This window comes from Galeopterus variegatus, unplaced genomic scaffold, assembly GCF_000696425.1.
Source record: "Galeopterus variegatus unplaced genomic scaffold, G_variegatus-3.0.2 Scaffold325, whole genome shotgun sequence".
NCBI lineage: Eukaryota > Metazoa > Chordata > Mammalia > Dermoptera > Cynocephalidae > Galeopterus > Galeopterus variegatus.
In genome coordinates, this window is record NW_007726436.1 from 130,811 (window position 1) to 151,310 (window position 20,500).

General features: G+C 53.4%; 2 protein-coding genes across 4 annotated transcripts in view; one reads left to right on the plus strand and one right to left on the minus strand.

The window, feature by feature from the left end:
- Nucleotides 1–663: 663 nt before the first annotated feature.
- RPS6KL1 (ribosomal protein S6 kinase-like 1) lies at nucleotides 664–16,737 on the plus strand. Of its 2 annotated transcripts, XM_008567505.1 has the most exons (11): nucleotides 664–731; nucleotides 2,046–2,330; nucleotides 3,578–3,702; nucleotides 4,617–4,709; nucleotides 10,313–10,360; nucleotides 10,748–10,880; nucleotides 11,678–12,283; nucleotides 12,663–12,752; nucleotides 12,897–12,979; nucleotides 14,766–14,861; nucleotides 15,279–16,737. In XM_008567505.1, the coding sequence occupies exons 2-11, from the start codon at nucleotides 2,066–2,068 to the stop codon at nucleotides 15,387–15,389; spliced, it is 1,650 nt and encodes a 549-aa protein (XP_008565727.1). In that variant the 5' UTR covers nucleotides 664–731; nucleotides 2,046–2,065; the 3' UTR covers nucleotides 15,390–16,737. The 2 variants fall into 2 exon arrangements, with proteins under 2 accessions (XP_008565727.1, XP_008565728.1); XM_008567506.1 differs by lacking the exons at nucleotides 664–731; nucleotides 3,578–3,702 and having other exon boundaries at nucleotides 2,130–2,330.
- A 2,508-nt stretch (nucleotides 16,738–19,245) lies between these two features.
- DLST (dihydrolipoamide S-succinyltransferase (E2 component of 2-oxo-glutarate complex)) overlaps nucleotides 19,246–20,500 on the minus strand; it is an 18,401-nt gene continuing 17,146 nt past the window's right edge. For both annotated transcript variants that reach the window (XM_008567507.1, XM_008567508.1), the window contains one exon: nucleotides 19,246–19,679. In XM_008567507.1, the coding sequence (XP_008565729.1) occupies nucleotides 19,545–19,679 (135 nt within the window). In that variant the 3' untranslated portion in view covers nucleotides 19,246–19,544. The remainder of the gene's footprint in view (nucleotides 19,680–20,500) is intronic.

The following is a 20,500-nucleotide window of genomic DNA, read 5'->3' on the forward strand; positions in this document are numbered from 1 at the left end:
GAGGGCAGAGGTACGAAAGGGTGTCTGGGGTAGGGCGAGCGCGGCAGGGGAGGACGCTCTGAGTCCAGTCCGCCTCCGGTCCGCGGTCCCGAATTGGAATCTCAGTTCAGATGCCGCTTCCTCCAGGAAGCCTTCCGACCCCCAGGCTCAGGCAGAGCCCCCCGTGCTGCTTCTCCCTCACAAGTCTGGTTTCAACTGAAACGAAACATCAACTCTACCGCCGTTTCGTTCTTGAATCCCTGTGTCCCCACTAGACTGCAAACCCCGGGAGGACGTGAGCACAGCGGTCTAGTCCCCGCGGAAGCGCCACGTCTGTGCACCGCAGACTCTCAATGCATCATCGTGAAATAGTTGAATGAACGGATGAAGTGATGAAGGAGACGTCCCAGAAGCGGCACGGGTGCTGCCCAGGGGACCTAGGTTTCTGAAGAAGCCCCTCCCGCACCCCTGGGTGACCACAACTCCCACCTTGTCCTCGGCTACCTCCGCCCGCCGCGCAGACCCTGCGGCTTTAAGGGCGGGCCGGCGCCGCGCCGGGCGGTGATTGGTGGTTTATTCTCCGGTGCGGGATGAGCTCATCTGCAGCCAATGGCCGGGCCGCATCGGCCGGAGTCCTGCCCCCGGCTGCAGGGCGCACAGCTCCGCCCGCGGCGCACGCTCGCCCGCCGGCTGCAGGGGCGGTGGCGGCAGGGGAGGTCTGGCCCCGCGGACCGAGCTCCTGGCTCGGGCAGGTACGGTGTTTGCCCGGCTCCTCGTCGGCCTCTCACTGCCCCAGCTGGCCATCCTGGGCCGCTCCCCGCGGGCCGGGGACTCGCATGCACGCGCCGTTTTCTGTGTCCGGGTGCGGCCGGGTCGCTCCTGAAGCCCACCCGACTCGGACAGCCCAGCCCAGCCGGCCGAGGCCGCTCCTCCCCGCAGGCAGAGGCCTCAGAGCTGCATGTCACCCTGGGCTGGGTCGAGCAGGGAGGGTGTGGCCTCTCTCCACCTCCTGGCCGCGCCAGGGCTCAGCTTCCCCGCTGGCTTGGGGATGCGGTTCTCCCTCCCCACCCCGTTGCTCGTTCTGTGCTCTCCTCCCTGACTGTACAGAGGTGGAAATGGCCTGGGGTCCGGGCCCTGTCCCGTCCCAGTGGGACCTGAGAGAGCAAAGGTGGCAGAGGCTGCAGTGAGGGGCCGAGGCAGCTCTGCCGGCCTCTCTCCGATCGCCTTCCTTTCCCGCAGCCACTGCTCCTATCCTTTTGGCCATCAGTGGCATACATTGCTCAGGGTGGAGCTGCTGTCAGGTCCTTGGAGACCACGTGAACCCCTGGCCTTCTCAGAGACAGGGCCAGGAGGACAGAGCCATCCCCTCCCTAGGTCTGGGTCACCCTGACCTCCTTCATCTAACTCCATGTAAAGTGGCACCGAATGTGCTAAAGTGGCACAGTTAATCTGCCAACAGGCTTTAAGGCGGGCTCTGTGTCCAGCTGTCTGCCGTCTCTGTGGGGGTTCATCACTCACAGAGCTCACAGACCACACCGACCTCAGGACTAAGGGAAACAAAGCAGGGGCCCCTCTCCCGGTAGAGGAGCCATTACGCTTAACCCGTAATGGTGAATGCGATTCCCGTAGGAGGAGCAGGGAGGGGAAAACAGGCAGGGTGGAGGGAACAGCATGAGGAATGGCCTTTGAGCCCAGAGTGTGTGGCTTCCTTACGTGTAATGCGTACTAGACTCCAGGTGTGCTCTGTGGACACCTCGTGAAGGCAGCGCTGGGTCACAGGTATCCTCAGCTCTCTCCAGTGCACAACACGTAGTAGATGCTCCAGAAATACTTGTTGAACTGAATCTGAACGGAAAGGAAAACAGCCCCAAGCCATGTTATTGTTCTATCATTACCACCACTTAGGGAGGAGTAGATCAGTGAAGAGACCTTACCCACATTAGCTCCGATCCCTCCAGCCTATGAAGGTGAATACTAGTCTCCCCAATATTCAGTGGAGGAAACGGGGGTTCAAATAGGGGTGTGGCTTCCCTCTAGGTCCTCCCTAATGGATTTGCTTGTTCCAGATCCCAGCGGTAGGACAGCCATGAGCCTGGTGGCCTGCGAGTGCCTGCCCAGCCCCTGCCTGGAGCCTGCTCCCTGCTCAAGAGCACGATCCCAGGCCCGTGTGTACCTGAAGCAGATTCGCAACCGGGTGGCTGCAGGGGCACCTGACATGACCAAGCGTGACTACCTGGTGGATGCGGCCACGCAGATCCGGCTGGCCCTGGAGCGTGACGTTAGTGAGGACTACGAGGCAGCCTTCAACCACTACCAGAATGGTGTGGACGTGCTGCTCCGTGGTGTTCACGGTGAGGGCCAAGGCTGGGCAGGGACAGGGCAGTGCAGGGGTCGACTTGTCATCCATCTGTCCTGTCCTCTGTCCATCTATACTGGGTGAGCAGGGCACTATGCTGACACTGCAGGGCTTCCATGAAGGATAATAATGTTAGCTAGCACTTATTAAACTATACTAAGTATATGCCCAGCACCATTCTAAGAGCTTTACCTATATTAACTCATTTGAGCCTCATAGTAATAGAAATTACTATATATGTTGTTTCACGTAGTTCCAAGTATATGAGAACTATTATTTTATTCCCATTTTCTGGATGAGGAAACTGAGGCATGGGCTGTTACATCACTTGCTCAAGTCTCCAAAGCTATCAAATGGCAAAGCTGGGCTTTGAACAGGTTTGGGTGCAGGGGCTGTGTACTTGACCCACTCACTGGACTGCCCCTGGAGCTTGGCTGGGCCCCTGCCCTCTGGGCACCTGCATTCTAGTTGGAGAGATCAGTGAGTTGATGATGACAATTATAGCCCTAGGTGGGAAGAGTGAGGGGGAAGTGAAGGGAGGGAAGAGGGGAACTGAGGCTAGACTGGGCCAGCATAAGGCATTTTCTGGAAGCCAAAACTCTAATCTGAGCACTGAAGAATGGCAGGTGCGACGTCCAGCTGAAGGGCCAGAGAGTGTTCCAGAGAGAGAACAGGAAAGGCCTGGAAGTGAGAGGGGAGGCCTCTTCTGGGCAGGGTGAGGCACTTCCATGCCGGGGAGAGGCTGGTGCTGAGGCCAGTGTGAGACCTCTGAGGGCCCAAATGGGAATTTGTTTAAAAATGGACTCATCCTTCCTACCCTCCTGCTGAAGAGAACCCTGAAAGCCTGTCCAGTGAATTTCTTGGCCCTCCAATCCTGGTCCCCACCCTGTCCTTTTTCACACTGGCATCAGAGATGGAGGAAGCTCTCTAGAAGCATGTCTCCTCCTCTGAAAAAATGACATGGAAATCCCCACCCTGTACCGTCCCAGAGTGTGATGGCAGCCAGCAATGTGGTGGGTGCCAACTGTAAAGGTGCTGTCAGCTGAGGGGTGACCGTGGTTCCCAACCTCCTCCTGCCATCTTGCTTCCTCCTCCTCCACTGCTGGTCTCCCACCCCAGAGGAGGGATCGAGAACAGATCTCCTGTGGAGGACAGAGGGCAGGCAATGGGAGCTGGAACACCAGCCCTCCAAAGCCATGGTGGGGGGCAGGGGTGGGCCCTGGTGACTCTCGTCCCCCACAGTTGACCCCAACAAGGAGCGATGTGAGGCTGTAAAGCTGAAAATTACCAAGTACCTGCGACGGGCGGAGGAGATTTTCAACTGCCACTTGCAGCGGACAGTGGGCAGTGGAGCCAGCCCTGGCTCGGTGAGAAGACCCCTCCCCAAAGGCCTGAGGAGCAAGAGGGCTCTGAGAGGAGAGGGCTGAGGCCCTCATACCCACAGGCCTATCCAGGGCTGCAGGATAAGATGGGCTGGTGTGAGCCAGAGTTGCCTGCCCCATTCACCCCCGGCTTCCTCTCTTTCCAACGCCAGCACGGTTCATTTATTTTCAAACACTGAATCATCCCCAGTCCTGTCTCACACCCTCACAGAGCATTTGACATATGTACACATCTACATCTACAAACCTGACACACAGCTCCTTACATGTTTGCATGTGTGCACGCTCAAAGCCTCCAGATTGTTTCTTTTGTGAATTGAATTGCAGCAGACTCCAACACCCACATGTGCACACACACACACACATGAATGCATGCGTGCCCAAAGACTCTCCCATACGGCTTTTCCTAACCCAGTGGGCACTGGGTGAAGGTTGAAATTGCACATACACTTCTCATGCCACAGTTGTGCACAGTCACACGCACATACCCTCCTAGGCTCACCGCATCTTGCAAGGCTGCCTTTCCCCAAAGCAGGTGCTTGGCCTTCAAGGCATGTTATATAAGACTCACATGATCCTAGGTTTTTTCCCTACCCCCCATCTTGGGAGCATCTGCCTCCTGTGGATGAGGCTTTTGAGAAGGGGTTCTGAAGCCCCTAGAACTTTCTGGCCTTGGACAAGTGCTGGGAGGGCTGGGCGGGGCTGAGTGAAGAGATGGACCCCTGCCAGTCAAAGCCAGCTTCTCTGCTTAGCCTGTCCTTGCCTGTACCCCAGTCCTGCCCACTGTGTTCCCCACTGCTCTCCTGGCAGCCAGAAGCCCTGCCCACAGCCTGGGAGGAAGCCAAGGCTGAGGAGGGCTTAACCTGAGGCTGCGGGTGGCCTGTCTCCCTCCTCTGCAGGGTTTCAGCAGCCTGAGGCTCCGGCCCATCCGCACACTGAGCTCTGCCCTGGAGCAGCTGAGGGGCTGCAGGGTGGTCGGAGTCATCGAGAAGGTGAGTGAGTGACACCTGCAGTGTGTGCGATTGGTTGGAGCAGGTGGGGAGAGAGACGTGATGTGATGGAAGTAGATCTGTAGCAGCTGCCCCCACTTCTCTGGGTAGGGTGGAGGACGGGGTCAGAGGGGAGAGCAGCTGTGTCCAGTGGCTCCCACCTCTCCCCCACCCCCAACACACTAGTCAAGTCCTGGAGAGGAGAGCGTGGAGAATAAGAAGAGACAGACAGTCCCCTCTCCACAGCCTCCCAGCGAAGACACAGAAAACCCACTTGCAGGGAGAACTGAAACAGAATCAGCAGGAGAAGCTGTGCCCAGGCGCCCTGCCAGCTCTTGCTGCCCTGCTCACTCCTCCTTCCCGCTTCCCACAGCCCTACCCCACACTTACTGTGCACCCAGAGCTGCAGCCAGAGCCAGAGTCTTTCTCCACCGAGCACAGCTCAGGACTTCCCGTGGCTGGAATGTGCTCATTTCCAGAAGCCTGTCCTGCAGAAGCCTCCAGCTGGCCTGGGCATTGCCCGGGCCTGGGCAGCTCTGCCCTTTCTCTCCTGCCACCCTCACCCTCCACTGACCCCGTCTTGCACCCTTTCCCTTAATTCAGGGCAAACAGAAAGATGGGAGGTAACACCCTAACCCTTACTTGGGGAAATCAGAAAGAACAAAGTTAGGGCAAATGAGAGCTGAGCCAGTATTGGGTTCCCCTCTGCCCCCACCCAGAGATACCTAGTAGTTACTAAAGCATTTCTTTCCCAAACTGGCTGTTTATCAGAATCATCTGGGGAGCTTCCTAAAAATACAAATGCCTGGGCCCCACCCTAGACCTGTGGAGTCAGAATTTCCAGGGTTGAGACCCGATACTTGTCATTTAAAACACTCATTGGGTGGTTTTGGTGCATCTGGGGGCCCCTAGAGACAAGAACAATGTGGGCTTCCCCACACGTGAGATGATGTGCTGCCTGGGCAGTGCACAGGCTGGCCATGGGCAAGTGCCTTCATCTCTCTGAGCTTTGGTTTCCTCATCTGTTAAGTGGGGTAAGAATCCTACCCCCACAGGCTGATCCGGGAAATAAAACTAAATAATTTTGGAGAAAGGCCTGGCACACGCTAAGATGTTTAATATATATTCGATGGCTGTAAATGCAAGTGACAAGAGAGAGCAGGGAGGCGTGCAGGCTCCCATTCTCGGGTCTTCTCCAGCTGCTTCTCCTAGGTCCCTGGAATAGGCCCCAGACTGTCAGCTAAGGCCCAGCCAGCTTCCATCTGTGGCAGTCTCTCTCCCACTGCAAACTGGCCAAGCTCCCATCCTGGCCAAGCACAGCAGCTCCCACAGACAGGCTGGAGAGGCGACTGATACCATTTCCCCCAGTGAGATCCTGCTGAACCATAGGTGTTATGATGACAGGGGGTCTAAGTTGAGTAAATTTGGGAAATGGTGAGTTAAAGTTACATTACTTTGTTAATTATAGGACCTCTGAGAGCTTTTAGGATGCAAATATATACCAGAGTCTCCAAGAGGGAGGTCTGTGAGGATTCCCAAATTCGCTTAACCCCAGGACATGCATTTGCAAAGGATTTAGGAATCCAGCATTCTGAGGCCTGTGCAGATGGAAAGCACAAATTAAGGCCAAATCCAACCATTCTGTTTTGAGATTGCCCTTCTTACCTTTTTTACCCTTTCTTGGGCACTAAGCTTCACTTTCTTCCCGAGATCCTGCTTCCTTTTCCTGTGTCATAACCAAGCCGGGAACAGCACTTTCACCAAATTAGGAAAGGTGTGACAGCCACTGGGCCCAGATCCCTGTGGCCAGGCCTGGATATGCTGTTGCCCCTGTTCCGTTCCATGGCTCTGCCCAGGCAGATCCAGGCGGAGGGCAGTGCCAGCCCGCAGCAGCCTTCAGGCCCAGGGAGGAAGCACAGGGCTTGCTCGGGATGATACTTGAGTTCCCCCAAAGGTGCACAGTTGTTAGGGTTAACTGGGCTGGGGATAGGGTCTCCAGGGGCTGAAGAGATGCTGGCAGGGGGAGGGGGAGGCAAGGAGCAGAAAGGTGGGTGGGTCAGGAACTAGGTAGGCAGCCAGACTACCCAGGGGTCTGCTCTCAGGGAGCCTGGGGGGCCAGGGAGATGTCTCTGTGTATTTGCTGAGCTTGTCCAGGAGCCAGGCTCAAGTTGGGGATGGGGAAGAAAAAAGTCATCCAAGTCACATCTTGTTTTATTTGGCTCAATAACAGGTTTTTTTGTGCCTTTTTTTAAAAAAAAATTATTACCAACATTTAAAAATATGCAGATTTCACAAAACGTCCAGATTTCTTGCTTCTCTTGAAAAATTAGAAGATCTGGAAATGTTGGGCTCACATTCCCACATGGCAGCAGGGAGTGGAGGAGGGGCTGGCCTCTTTAAGGGGGCACCAGCCCTCTCGTTCGCGCCTGTCCCCACCCACCCGCTTTTTTCACATGTCTGATCCCTGTGGGCCTTTGAGTTTGAGAACCTGTTTGAAGCTTTTGGGCTTGTTTGGCCCATCAGAGATTCTTCCTGGGATTTTGATTTTTTGGGCATCTTTAAAGAAAAGATTTACTGTGTTTCACCAAAGTTGCAATTGTTCCTGTGTCCCAAGAACTCAGTGGGTTTCTTTTTTTGAAAAGATTATTTTTAAAAAGGTGAGAGCAGCCACCCAGAACCGCCTTCCATCTTCCCAATAGTAAAGCTCACCTGACATTCGCAATGCATGTTCCCATTTACAGAGCAATGGCATTAAATCCTCAGTCACCCTGTGGGAAAAAGCATTATATATTGTGTTGTCCAATACAGTGGCACTAGCCACACAAGACTATTCATATTAATTGAAATTAAGTAATCTATATCTCAGTTGCACTGGCTACATTTCAAGGGCTGGATAGCTTCATGTGGCCAATGGCTTCTATGTTGGACAATGCAGATATGTAATATTTCCTCCATGGTGGAAAGTTCTGTCAGACAGGGCTGTTTTAATAGTAGTCTTACAGAGAATGAAACAGGTTTATAGAGGTCAAGTGATAGATAGTGCTCTGTCCCCCAAACCACTGAGCAAAAGAAGGGAATTATTTGTTTGGTTGTGTTAATGGGAAAATGTCCCCTCTGCTGCCTTTTTGTGATATAATGAGAGAGACAGGAGTTTAAAACAGAAATAAATAAAAAGAAACTCCTCACCATCCTAACTCCAAGAAAATCACTGTTAAATGTTTTGGTCTAATTCTTTCTAGATAAATGGTGGGGTTTAGTATATTTATTTATTTATTTATTTATTTATTTTATTTATTTATTTTTTTTTTTAAAAGATGACCGGTAAGGGGATCTTAACCCTTGACTTGGTGCTGCCAGCACCACGCCCAGCCAGTGAGCGAACCAGCCATCCCCATATGGGATCCCAACCCGGGGCCTTGGTGTTATCAGCACCACACTCTCCCGAGTGAGCCACCGGGCCGGCCCCGGGTTTTAGTATATTTAAAAAAACACAAATTGTTTCAATATATGGATCAAGTTTTATTTCTGGCTTCCCCAGCCTTCACTGCTGGTTTTTTGGACTCTAAATTAGAGGGCCTTGCCCTGGACAAGATAGTGGGGAATACCGCTTGGCAAGAGACAATGGGGAATTATCCAGGGTGTTAGTACTTGTGGGAAACTCAGTTCTCCTCAGTGACCCAGAGTTTTCTTCCTTTCTTTTTCAAATATTGCACAAATCAGGGAGCCAGACGGGGCTTGGTCTCTGGCCGTTGGAGGAGAGACCTCTGGTGGTCAGAAGGGACACTTCACTCCTGCAGCAGGAAGGACCCTGGGTGCTCATGTAGTCAGTACACTGCTTTCATTTTTACTGATGAGGATAACTGAGGCCCAAAGAGAAGGCACTTGCCAAGGGCCTATATTCAAACCCTGACCACTTTGTAGCAGTGGGACATAGGCAGTATAACCTCTGTGAAGTTCAATTTCTTTATCAATAAAATGGATCACTAATAACTCTCACCTGGTAGCGTTGTAGGTCTAAAATTGAATAGCCTATGTAAAGTGCTTAACACGGAGATAGCGCTTTATAGCCAATATGACCCCGTTTTGCAGTTAAGAAGAGCAAGGTTCACAGAGGTGATGTGGTAACTCACATGCTCATGGCCCTTACATTCACAGAGGACTTTCCCATTTATGGCCTCAAACCAGTGATGTAGGGAAGATGGGCATTTATAATTCCTCCTTGGTAGATGAGAAACTCAGTTCACTTGTCCAAGATCTAGTGCCCTTTCCCCTACCCTAATCCTAGGCTGCAGCTTTCATCACTGCCCAGTGGCTTGGACTCAGGGCCCAGCTCCCACACCCCACCACAGCTGGCCTAGGTCCTCCTTGGGGAGTGTCTTCAGGGCAGGCCCATGGCCAACGAGTCACAACAAAGGGTGCTGGGCTTGCTGCCACCTGCCCCTCATCTCGGTTGAATCTTCTGCCTTCCTGCCCCGTGTGCCCCCTCCTACAGCTGGAGCCCACCCCTGCCCACCACTGGGATGAGTCAAGGGCTCAACTCCAAACAAAGCCCTTAACAGTGATTGGCAGGCTCTGCCTCTAACCAAAACCAGCATGAAAAGGAGAGGGTTGCTCTTCAAAGACAGCCTCTGCAAGGGCCGGCCCGTGGCTCACTTGGGAGAGTGTGGTGCTGACAACACCAAGGCCAAGGGTTCGGATCCCATATAGGGATGGCTGGTTAGCTCACTTGGGAAAGCGTGGTGCTGACAACACCAAATCAAGGGTTAAGATCCTCTTACTGGTCATTTAAAAAAAAAAAAAAAAGCCTCTGCAGAGAGGACTTTATTTAAAAGAAGATGGGGCAGGGAAAGAGACCTGAAGAAGCAGGCCAAGCCCATGGTGTGAGTGACCTGGAGCCACACTCCCAGAGCCTCAGCTTCCTCACTTGTCAGAGATCGGAGGAAGTGACTGGCTCTGAGGTCCCTTCAGCTGTGATGCCCTCAGGCCCTGCAGGACAGTGGGGTTCTGGCCGAGGCCTGGGGTGAAGGTTGATCTCCGTGGGCCCCAGTAGAAGAGGGCTTCCTCAACCTCCCCCCAGGCCACACAGGACCTGGCCCAGCCCGAGCAGGGGAGAAGGAAGAGCATTCTTACAACGTGGGGCCCCTCACCCCTGCCCAGCAGCTGAGGCTCTGGCCCCCTCACCGTGCATGTGTGAAGCACCTACTATATACATCCCTGTGCTGTGCAGGGCTCTGGGAATACAGAGCTGCACAGTGTGGTCTCTGCTTACAGTCCAGAGGGGAGGCAGGAGCTTAGACACACCTGCTGAGGGTGAGCCCAGAGAGCACTGGAAACAGATTAGGGGCCACAGACAGACGCTAATTTGGGAAGGCTTCCTAGAGGAGGTAGCACCTGAACTAAGACCTGCAGCTCTGGCAAGGGTGGATGAGCAGGACTGATGTCAGCTTGGGAGTGAGAGGCACACTCTGTGCACCACCAAAGCCTGCCCTCCCTGCCCTGCCATGGAGTCAGCCAGCCTCCATGGAGGAACCTGGGGGCTAGGGCTGGGGCCACGGAGCCCCAGGAACTAGCATGTGCCTTGACCAGTGCCTTCTGGACTTTGGCAGGTGCAACTGGTCCAGGACCCAGCAACTGGAGGGACCTTCGTGGTAAAGGCAGGTGCCACCCAGCCCCCTGCCATTCTGCATTCCCCTTGGAACTTTCTCAGAGCTCTTGGAAACCCCTACCCTCTGAGGAAGCCCCTAGCCAGAACCTGCATCTGAAGTCCATTCCCCTCTAAATCCAAAAGCTGCTTGTTCTGCCTGAGATGCTTCTCTCTCTCTCTCTCTCTCTGCCCATCCTTGGCCAGGAGGGTGGAGGACCTGGATTCCATGGGGGAAATAGCAGTGAGGACCATGTTGGGAACTGGGGGAAGCAGTTGCTCCTCAGGGTGGCTCTCACCCCTCATACAGGTGCCCTTGAAACCAGGGCTAGGATGTCCACTAACTGCAGCAGCCTCTGGCCTGTCCCCAGCTGATCTGCCTACTGTGCCCCGTACCCAGAGCCTGCCCAGGTGCCACACGGTGAGCCGGGAGCGGCTGACCATCATCCCACATGGAGTTCCGTACATGACAAAGCTGCTGCGGTACTTTGTGAGCGAAGACTCCATCTTCCTGCACCTGGAGCATGTGCAAGGTGAGGGGACCTGAGGGGCCCCTGTCAGCTGCTCAGGCCTTTGGGGTATTGTTATCACCTGCCCCCTTAAAAGGCTGAGCCCTGGGGAGGGGAGGGACTTGCCCCAGATGCGAATCACAGACCAGGGGACCCAGTCTTTCTGGAGGCTGCTGGCAGGATCAGACCATCATGGGCCTCTGTGTGGTGCTAAGGGCGCAGGGGACATCCTGGGAAGGATGTTCACACCCTAGGTGGGTGTGAGGGCATTTATGAAGCTGTCTCCTTTGGCACGGTTTCCTCCAGTCTTGGCTCTTTTCATTTTGCTGGGCTGTGCCCATGCCTCTGAGTGGCTACACGGGATGGTGGTGACTGAAGCTGTAAGGACAGGAACTGGGTCATACAGCAGATATTTATTGATTATTATAGTGGTCACTTTTTTAAATGAGGTACACATCCTTAGGTCATGACATATAGTCATTGCAAGTCTGTGCCTGGCCTCCTTTAAATTTTGTTGTACCATTCTCTCTAAAAAACCAAAAATTATAATATGAAGAACACTGGTGAACCCACCACCCAGCCCCAGGACATGAACAATACTTTTTATCTAATTGGGGGTTAAGAATCTGTGGTATGCCAGGTTGTGAAGCTGGACCTCCTCAGGTGGGTTGAGGGGAGGGGAGGGAGTAGAGGTGCGGAGGCTGAGCTAGGCCAGGACACCTGGAAGACAGGGGAGGTAGAGTGGGACAGGGCCTGGTGTCCACACTCTTCTTCCCCCACCACCCCATCCCCATGCTCCCTGCTCACTCTTCGTGGCCCAGGAGGCACTCTCTGGTCCCACCTGCTCTCCCAGGCACACCCCCAACATGCCGGGCTCAGGCCTGGCTCCACCCAGGAGAGGATAAAGGCTCAACTCAACTCCCACCTCAGCCTCCTGACCCCAGCGCAGCTCCCCTGGGGCCACACCACCAGGCAGGACAGAATCCTCCTGGAGCATCAGCGGACTTCTCAGAACCTTCCCCCAGCTAGGGAGGCCTTATCCATCAGACCCCAGAGAGAAGCTGAAGGTGAATCCACAGCCAGGACCAGTACTTCCTGCTCCTCGGACCTTCCAAAGCCCCCAAGGGGCCACCTGCACCTTCAACCCAGGCGGACTGGCCAGAGCTTGGACCCCAGTCCCCCTTGGGGGCTCCCTTGGGTTCGTGAGGGGGCCATCCGGGTGCTGGGGGGCTGTGGCCAAGGCAAAGGTCAGAGCCGCCCATGGGTGGGTGGTGCTAGCCAGGGGAGCAGCAGGGCCACCTGGAGCGTGAGGGAGGAGCAGGTGAAGCAGTGGGCAGCTGAGATGCTGGTGGCACTGGAGGCGCTGCATGAGCAGGGCGTGCTGTGCCGGGACCTCAACCCCCAGAACCTACTCCTGGACCATGCAGGTAGGTATGCCAGCTTCCCTGCCCTACCCCTCAGGTGGGAGGCCCCCAAAGCCTCCAGACAGAGAAGGAGGGTTCCCCAAGGTCAAGGGGACATCAGAGGTTATCTGCTTATTTCTCTGCATCCATCCAGCCTTTCACACAGGACTCAATGCCTGAGTCTGGTTGGCCAACGTGGGGCTTGGGAACAAGTCCCTTCTTCCCCATAAGCTCCTAGGAATGCCCCATGGTCTCTGGGCCTCAGGGCCCAGCATGGCCATTGGCTCCTGCCCTGTGACTATGTTGGTGACACCCTGGAACCCCCTCCCCCATGCCAGCTGCTCAATGATGGCTACCCTCAATCTCTGTCCCTCCTTATTCCTCCCTAACACTGAATGAAAAGGTCACATCCGGCTCACGTATTTTGGCCAGTGGTCAGAAGTGGAGCCCCAGTGCTGCAGGGAGGCTGTGGAGAACCTATACAGTGCCCCAGGCAAGAAGAGGGGACAGGATCTTGGGTGCCTTCATGTGGGTTGAGCCTGGGGGTTGAGAATGACAGGGGATGGGTGGTGCCTGGGTAGGAAAATGGAGAGGGCCCTCAGGTGAGGCTGAGAGATGTGTGTTCTTGTTCTTGCAGAGGTGGGTGGGATTTCTGAGCTGACAGAAGCCTGTGACTGGTGGAGCTTTGGGTCTCTACTCTATGAATTGCTGACGGGAATGGTGAGTAGCTGGGCAGGGTATAGAGCCCTGGTGGGTGCCACTGAGTGCAGGATGGGGAGGACTTAGTCCATTCAGACAGTGTCTGGGCAGAAGCTACCTGGTTCTACAAGACCTGGCCATTGGGCTAGATGTCCTGCCAGTACAACTGCTCCCAGCCACCCGCACAGGCCATGAGACACACAAAGCGCCACTCTCATCCGGGCCATGGACACACCTAGCACCCCTACCACTCTAGTGGCTATAGTTAATGGGACCGCCAACTTATGTGAAAGAGAGTTGAGTAGGGATGGTCAGGGATGGTCTCGCAGCTCATCCTGACCTGGGAAGGTTCTGGGAGAGAGAGCTTGGGCCTAGGCTTGGAAGGAGAGTAGAATTTGACACAGCTCTTCTGTCCCAGAAGGCTGCTAGATCACCCCCCTGAGCCTCCTCTCCTCACTTCTCCAGCCATGCCCTTTGGGGCTGAAATCCCAACACCTCAGCTGGAGGATAGGAGAGAGAGACTCTTTCATCCAGGCCAGCAGCTGCCCTGTCCTGCCTAGGTCAGCCAAGAGCTCAAAGTTCCCCATGTTCAGGATGCCAGCTCTGTCCTCTGTCCTCCCCAAGATGAGTTCAGCACTGCATCTGGGGCCAGTTAGGCTAGGTAGCAATGGAGAGGCCAAACTGCAATTGGGCAGGAAACAGCAGAATGGATGCAGAGTGACCTGAAGTCCAGATCTGACCAGTCCATCCTGGCTGCCTCCTGCTTTTGTCCCATAGCCCAGGGCTTCTGGGAGCCCTGGCTACACATATCCTGAGTGGCTCTCCCCTGATCTCACATCACCTCTCCATCCCAGGGCTCCTGGTCTGCCCCATGGGAGTTTCTTGTAGCTCATCCTTACCTCCAGACAGGCCCTCTGCTCTCCAAAGCTGCATCTTCCTGGGGTATGGAGAGGTCCTACTTTCTTCTCTTGCCATGCCCCTGCCTTGGCCCTGATGGTAGCGTGCCATGGCCTGCTGTCAAATGAGCAGCCCATGAGGATTTTCTTCTATACAGAGACAAGTTCCAGTGCCATTCCCAATAGTGTGCCCGCCCTGATTGCAACCCAAGATTGATGCTTCTAGCAAGCTTGGAGCCAGAGGGATCTGGGTTCAAATCCTAAACTCAGCACAAGTCCCTTTACTCCACTGAGCCTGCTTCTTTATTTATTTATTTATTTTTCCTTTTTGTCTCTTTTTTCGTGTCCGGCAACGGATCGCAACCCTCAGTGTCGCGCCCGTACCGGACCGGGACCGGCAACGGGATCGCAGCCCTCAGTGTTGCACCCGCACCTCGCTCAGCCAGTGAGCGGGAACCGGTCTGTATGTGGGATCCGAACCCTCGGCGGGAGCGTCTTTTTTCGTGTCCGGCAACGGATCGCAACCCTCAGTGTCGCGCCCGTACCGGACCGGGACCGGCAACGGGATCGCAGCCCTCAGTGTTGCACCCGCACCTCGCTCAGCCAGTGAGCGGCCGGTCTGTATGTGGGATCCAAACCCTCGGCGGGAGTGCCGCCGCGCTCCCAAGCGGCGCACTGTAGCAGTGCGCCACCGGGCCGGCCCCTGAGCCTGCTTCTTTAATGGTAATGTCCGTCAGGCACCTAGTGCAGTGTCTGGCATACAGTAGATCCAAAGCAAAAGGCAGCTATCAATGTCTTCATTATCTCATCCCCATGGGATGTGACACAGGGGGAAAAAATCCAGGCTGCCACTGGAGCGTACAGACCTTCCTGGGGTTGCCTCCTCATATCCCCTCCATGTGTCCTTCCAGGCACTATCCCAGAGCCACCCGTCAGGAATCCAGACCCACACCCAGCTCCACTTGCCTGAGTGGCTCAGTCACCCAGCAGCCTCCTTGCTGACAGAGGTGAGGTATGGCCAAGCCTAGAGGCAGCAGCTTTTTAGCCTAAGTGGTGGGATGGGGGGCCAGAATTGTGTGTGCTTTCTACTCAACGTCTGATGTGCGTGCAGGAGGGCAACAGGGACAACAAACTTCTGTATGTTGGTGGCCAAACACCACCAATTTCCCCCTGGGTAGAACCAGGGTTCTGGGGGCCAGGTTGGCAGGAAGTGAGTCCTCTAGGAGCCATGATGATTGGAGTCCGTATGTTGGTGGCCAAACACCACCAATGTCCCCCAGGGTAGAACTAGGGTTCTGGGGGCCAGGTTGGCAGGAAGTGAGTCCTCTAGGAGCCATGATGATTGGAGTCCTTGGAGGTCAGCCCCTGCCTCAGCAGTGTGGGTGGAGACCTGCCCAGGGTGCTGACTGGGCCTCTCTCTGCAGCTGCTGCTGTTTGATCCTACGCGGCGCCTGGGCTCTGGAGGCAATGGTATCAGCAGACTCAAGTCCCACCCCTTTTTCAGTACTATCCAGTGGAGCAAAATGACAGGGTAAGAAGGGTGGGGAGGCGATGGCAGCAGCTGGCCTGGTTTGGATCTCCTCTTCTGCCTGCCACCTGGGACTGGCTCCTCTGATCAATGGGCTCCAGGCAAAGAATATAGGGCAGCTGCCTTTCCTGCTCAGCTCCCACCTTCAGCCTCAGCTCCTGGAGAAGCTGAGGAGGGGCAGTGAGGCCCACCCTCTAAGCAGCTTGAACCCTCTCACCTGTCAACAGATACATGTTGAGCACATACCTTCTACCTTTAATGTGGACCTATTGCGTGAAAGGGTGACTTCTGTTGAATTAGCTCTGAACTACTAACCACCTGCTGAGCCTACCATGAGGTTCTGCGACTCACTCACTGCCATGTTGTGCTCCACTTGGGACATCTCTGGAGACTCACCTCAGGATACTCATCCACTGACTCAGTGACCCAAACCAGCGCTTTCCTGGCTGGTCATCTTAGTCATGCACACTAGAGGGTCTCTACCACCAGCACTGTTCCTGCAGGGGGTGGGGAAGCTGGGAAGCAGGGAAGCAGCCTGTAGTGTGGAGTGAGGTGGAAACGGGATGCCCCCTCTCTCATGATTTCAGACTTTATAGAGCAAAAGGAAGGGAGGGGAGGAAAATAAAAAAAGATAAAGAGGGATGGGGGAAGGAGGACTGCACAGCTCTGCCACTTGGAGCAAGTTTGAAAACAGAATAAAGTGCTTTCTTCCTCAGCTGGCCCACCCATGGCAAGGGGAGAGGGAAGCCTGCCCCACGGGTCTAAGAGGACATGGTAATTCAGCCTCCAGGCTGAAGCAGCTAAGACAAGTTGTGCCCATTAGGATTCCCTCTCAAGCATTGGTTCTGCTTACCATTTTGCACTTTGGTCTTGAGGTTCCACTCAATTCACTGCCCACTGTGACTTCAGCCCCTTTTGGAATGAGAAACCACAAAACAAATGGAATAATTATCTACACTTTTAGCCAGAAACAAGATGTTTCTGATCTCTTAAGTCCTGGGGAAATTGGTTATTCCAAAGACAGTTCCCCCGAGGTTTGGAGACTCCTTTCAGGACTCATGCTATCACTGGGGTGTGGCACCTGAAACAAACTTCCACTAGACCTCTGCCTCCAGCTCCTTCCTGCCAGCACATCCAACACCAGCAGGTGGCGCCTCTGACACTATTTGCTGGTCTGACTCTGAAGGCCCAGCTCTAACTTTCAGGCTAGAGATTTGTGTCCTGGAATGGCAAGATGCTTCTCAGGCCAACGCCGGCAGAGAGGACCTGGGAAAGTGCAGCCTGTGTGTGAGGTCCATGTTGTCCTAGCTTTCCCTGGGGGTTGCACATCCTGCAATAAAGCTTGCTCTCGCCTATGGTGTCCTTGTTTTATTGATGCAATGAGAGCAGCCTGCCAGCAGGGACAGGCACAGAGATGCTCTGGGGTAGTCAAGCGACCTTGCAGCCTGCTACAAGTAGGAAGTAGGAAGCAGGGCTGGTGTGAGCAGCACGCCAGCTGGCAGACTAGCCTAAGGCCTCTGGGGAAGTGATGTCATGTCAGGGGCACTGGGATCTGCAGGAAATAAAATAGGGAGGGGCATGGTACCTGGGGGGAATACTAGTTTAATCCTCATAGACTGTTCACAAGTCTGTGTTCCTTCTGCTACACTCCCTCAGTCATGCCGGACCACTTCCGACCACTGTGTCACGAAGTGCAGGTCACACTTCAGGGCCTCATATAACATACATGGCACACCTGGCACTATTGTGCCCTGGGTTAGAATACTGTGGTCCCAGCCCCAACAGGGCTCATGGTTTATCTTTTAATAAAACGGGGCTAATAATACCCTCTTAATAGGTTTACTAGAGAAAATAAGCCCTGAGCCTGACATAATTCTAAGCAACTTCCTTTCACTGAACCCAATTTTTTCTACCTACTTGCCCTCAATGACCCGATTCTTTCCTGTGACAACCCTTCACAGGACAGCCTCGCCCAAGCAAGATGAACAGACAGGGACTGTGTGTGGAAAGATAAGGCTGCGTTTAAGCCTGGACACCATCAGGCCCGTCTCCTCAGTCTAGGTTAGCTGCCAACCCTGTCCCCTCACCCGCACACACCACTGTTCCTAGGAGGTGATGACCTTCACTTCTTTATACTGACCTCGAGCATCTTGGTACACGTGTGGCAATCAAGTTCAAATGAAATTATGAAAGATACCCCCACCTCTTCCCCAATTCATTTCAGAAACAGTGCAAGCTCCAAGAATGTAAATGTCTACTGGTGTTTTGAAGGGGCTTCACAAAGGTGGGAACCCCAATTTCCTTTCATGAGTACAGTTTGACAGGCTCACTGGAAGGAAGCCTGCACACTAAGAGACTATTGTGCTTTCCTGGCTGGCATACTGTCAGGGTTCTACCTTCTCCCCAATCAGTACAGTGTTAACTTGCTTCAGAAGTATGGGATATCACAGGATGACCAAAAGGACATTAAGTGGCTTCCAAAACTAATGACAATGATTGGTGCAACAGTGCTGGAGACTTATACAACCTCAGTAACCCAAAGGAGTACGATTCCCTATTTGAGAACATTTGCCCTTTAATTTGTGTTTAAAATCAGTTTAAATATTTTAGTTACAAGTTCTGAATAGTGAATAGTAGATGTTGCAGGCACTCAGTATTGGCTCCCACCCCCAATCCCTCCCCCCTAGGCCTCGCGTCTTGGCTCAAGATACAAAAGGGCACTTTGCACTAATGGCCCCTGGTGTCCAGTGTCAGCAGCCTCAGGCCTGGATGCAGTTGGATACAAAAGGTTGAAGCCCAATAGCTTTCAGAAGATACTTGCTATTTAACCATGCTCCAAGGAATTCCAATGATTATGCCCAGACCCAAGGGCGGTACCTTAGAGATGATATCAGCCATTTCACCACTATGTACTAACATCTCAAGGCTGGTTTCCCCTATAGTCCATCCCCCCTGACACCTGTGTCTTGCAAACAGACAGCCAAGGCCCAGCTTCCTCCAGGCCATTATGCAGGAAGGAAAAGAACTGCCATCTCAGTCCACATACTTATACCAACTTGAATTTAAAAGCTCAAGTCAATCTGAGCCAGTCCACAGGAAGCCTCTCCCCTCTATGCTTTACCAGGCTCCAGCTGTTTGTTGTGACCATACTCTGTCCCACTGCCACGATGTGCCAGAACCTGCTCTAAATGAGAACAATGTGCTAGAATGGTTCTTAGTAGCCTAGAAAGGGTTGGCAACACCACAGCTGTGCGTGACTGTCAAAATGGGTCTTCTTGGTGTGAGCCTATGTGGGAGAGTGAGAGCAGGCCTGGGTTCTGTTCCCATCTATGATTACAACAAATGACCTCAGGGGCACTCTGCCCTCCTCCCACTGAACAGTCCCCAGACCTCCGAAAACCCATCCTCTGGCCTGTGCTTCCTGGAAGAGGTAGAAGAGGCATCTTGGAAGTCAACAACAGCTGAGAATGAAGGTGCCATGTAAGCAGCAAAGCATCAGCACCTTGCTATGGTCAATACCTCCACACAGGTGGAATCAAGTAAGAATGTGCACAGCCAGGACAGAGGCTGCTCTGGCTTTGGGAGGCACAGCATCCTACTGGGTGTCTCTGGAGAACAGACTTCCAAAAGAAAGAAACTTAATCACATGGTCCCCGGAGGTTTCCCTATAGTATACGGGCACTGGGAAGAAGCAAAATCATCTCGCAGAGGGCTGATGGAAAAAAGGCAGGAATATTAATGAGCATCCATTAAGGCTCTCTTTCTCTCTCAAGCTTAAGGAAATAAGATATTCGCAGGTAAGAGATGGGTGCAGAGAGGGAGAGAGCCTGGCAGGAACACCAAGAAAAGACCTGTGACTGCAGAGGGCTGATGGAAAAAAGGCAGGAATATTAATGAGCATCCATTAAGGCTCTCTTTCTCTCTCAAGCTTAAAGAAATAAGATATTCGCGGGTAAGAGATGGGTGCAGAGAGGGAGAGAGCCTGGCAGGAACACCAAGAAAAGACCTGTGACTGCTGGTTACGTAGTGCCCTGGCTTCCTTGCTTGAGGCCAACAGCATATGTCTGCCCGTCACCAGGCTAACCCAGGACCCTCGAGGGGACGGGGAGAAGACTGGTTTTCAGTTCCTGCATGGTCAATTTGTAGGGCATGTGGCTTCCTCCTAAAGGTCCAGGAGGAGGACTCTGGGATCCTCTACTGCTGCCTTGATTTTGCGGAGGAAAATCACAGCCTCTCTGCCATCAATCAGCCGGTGATCGTAAGTCAGTGCCACATACATCATGGGCCGCACCTCCACCTACAGAGAGGAAAGGTTAAACAGATTTGTCTCCAGAAGGTCAGAGAAAGTCATGCTGAGGGAGGAGATGAGGAACCACAACCCACAGGAAAGTTCCTAGTTCAAGAGCCTTTCCTATTGATGGTGCCTCTGGATACATACAATATTTTCAAAGATCAAGCCTGACCCTTAGTGCAAAGCTCTCTCACTCAGAAACAGTTTAACCAGGAAAACAGTAGTCTCCTCACAATTGCCTTAAAAACAAAAACAAAACAAAACAAAAAAAACCCATACTCTGTCCTCTAACTTATCTCCTGCCTGCAGGGAAGGTTCTCCCTTCAGTTCTGGCTGCCTATAGTTGCTTCTTTGGGGTTACAATTTAAAGAAAAAAAATTTTTAACCTGGGGTCCACAAATTCTCTGAAATTGTATGCAAGGCTGGGTGTGTGGGCATTTTCTGGGAAGGAGATCTATGGTTTTTGGATTCACAAAGGAGTTAGTGACCTAAAAAAGGTTCTAAACACAGGAGTCCCAGGAAACTTTTTTCTTCTACCAACATATCTTTTCAAGGGCCAGCTCAAGCTTCTTTGACCTCATTCCCTGAACTCCCAGAAAACTTCTAAGCTTCATCATACAGCTCAGCAGCTGGAAGACTGTACACATTGTTGTCTTGTTTTCCAGAGGTGAGGACCATGTCTCTACAGCACCTAGACATGAAGTTTGTTGGCTGGTCCCAGATGAAGGAGCAAGCCTTCTCAGCTCAATGGTTCTCAAATTTTTTTTTTTTTTTTTTTTTTTTTTTTTTTTTTCCACCAAGGGATCCCAACCCCCAGGGTTGCCCCC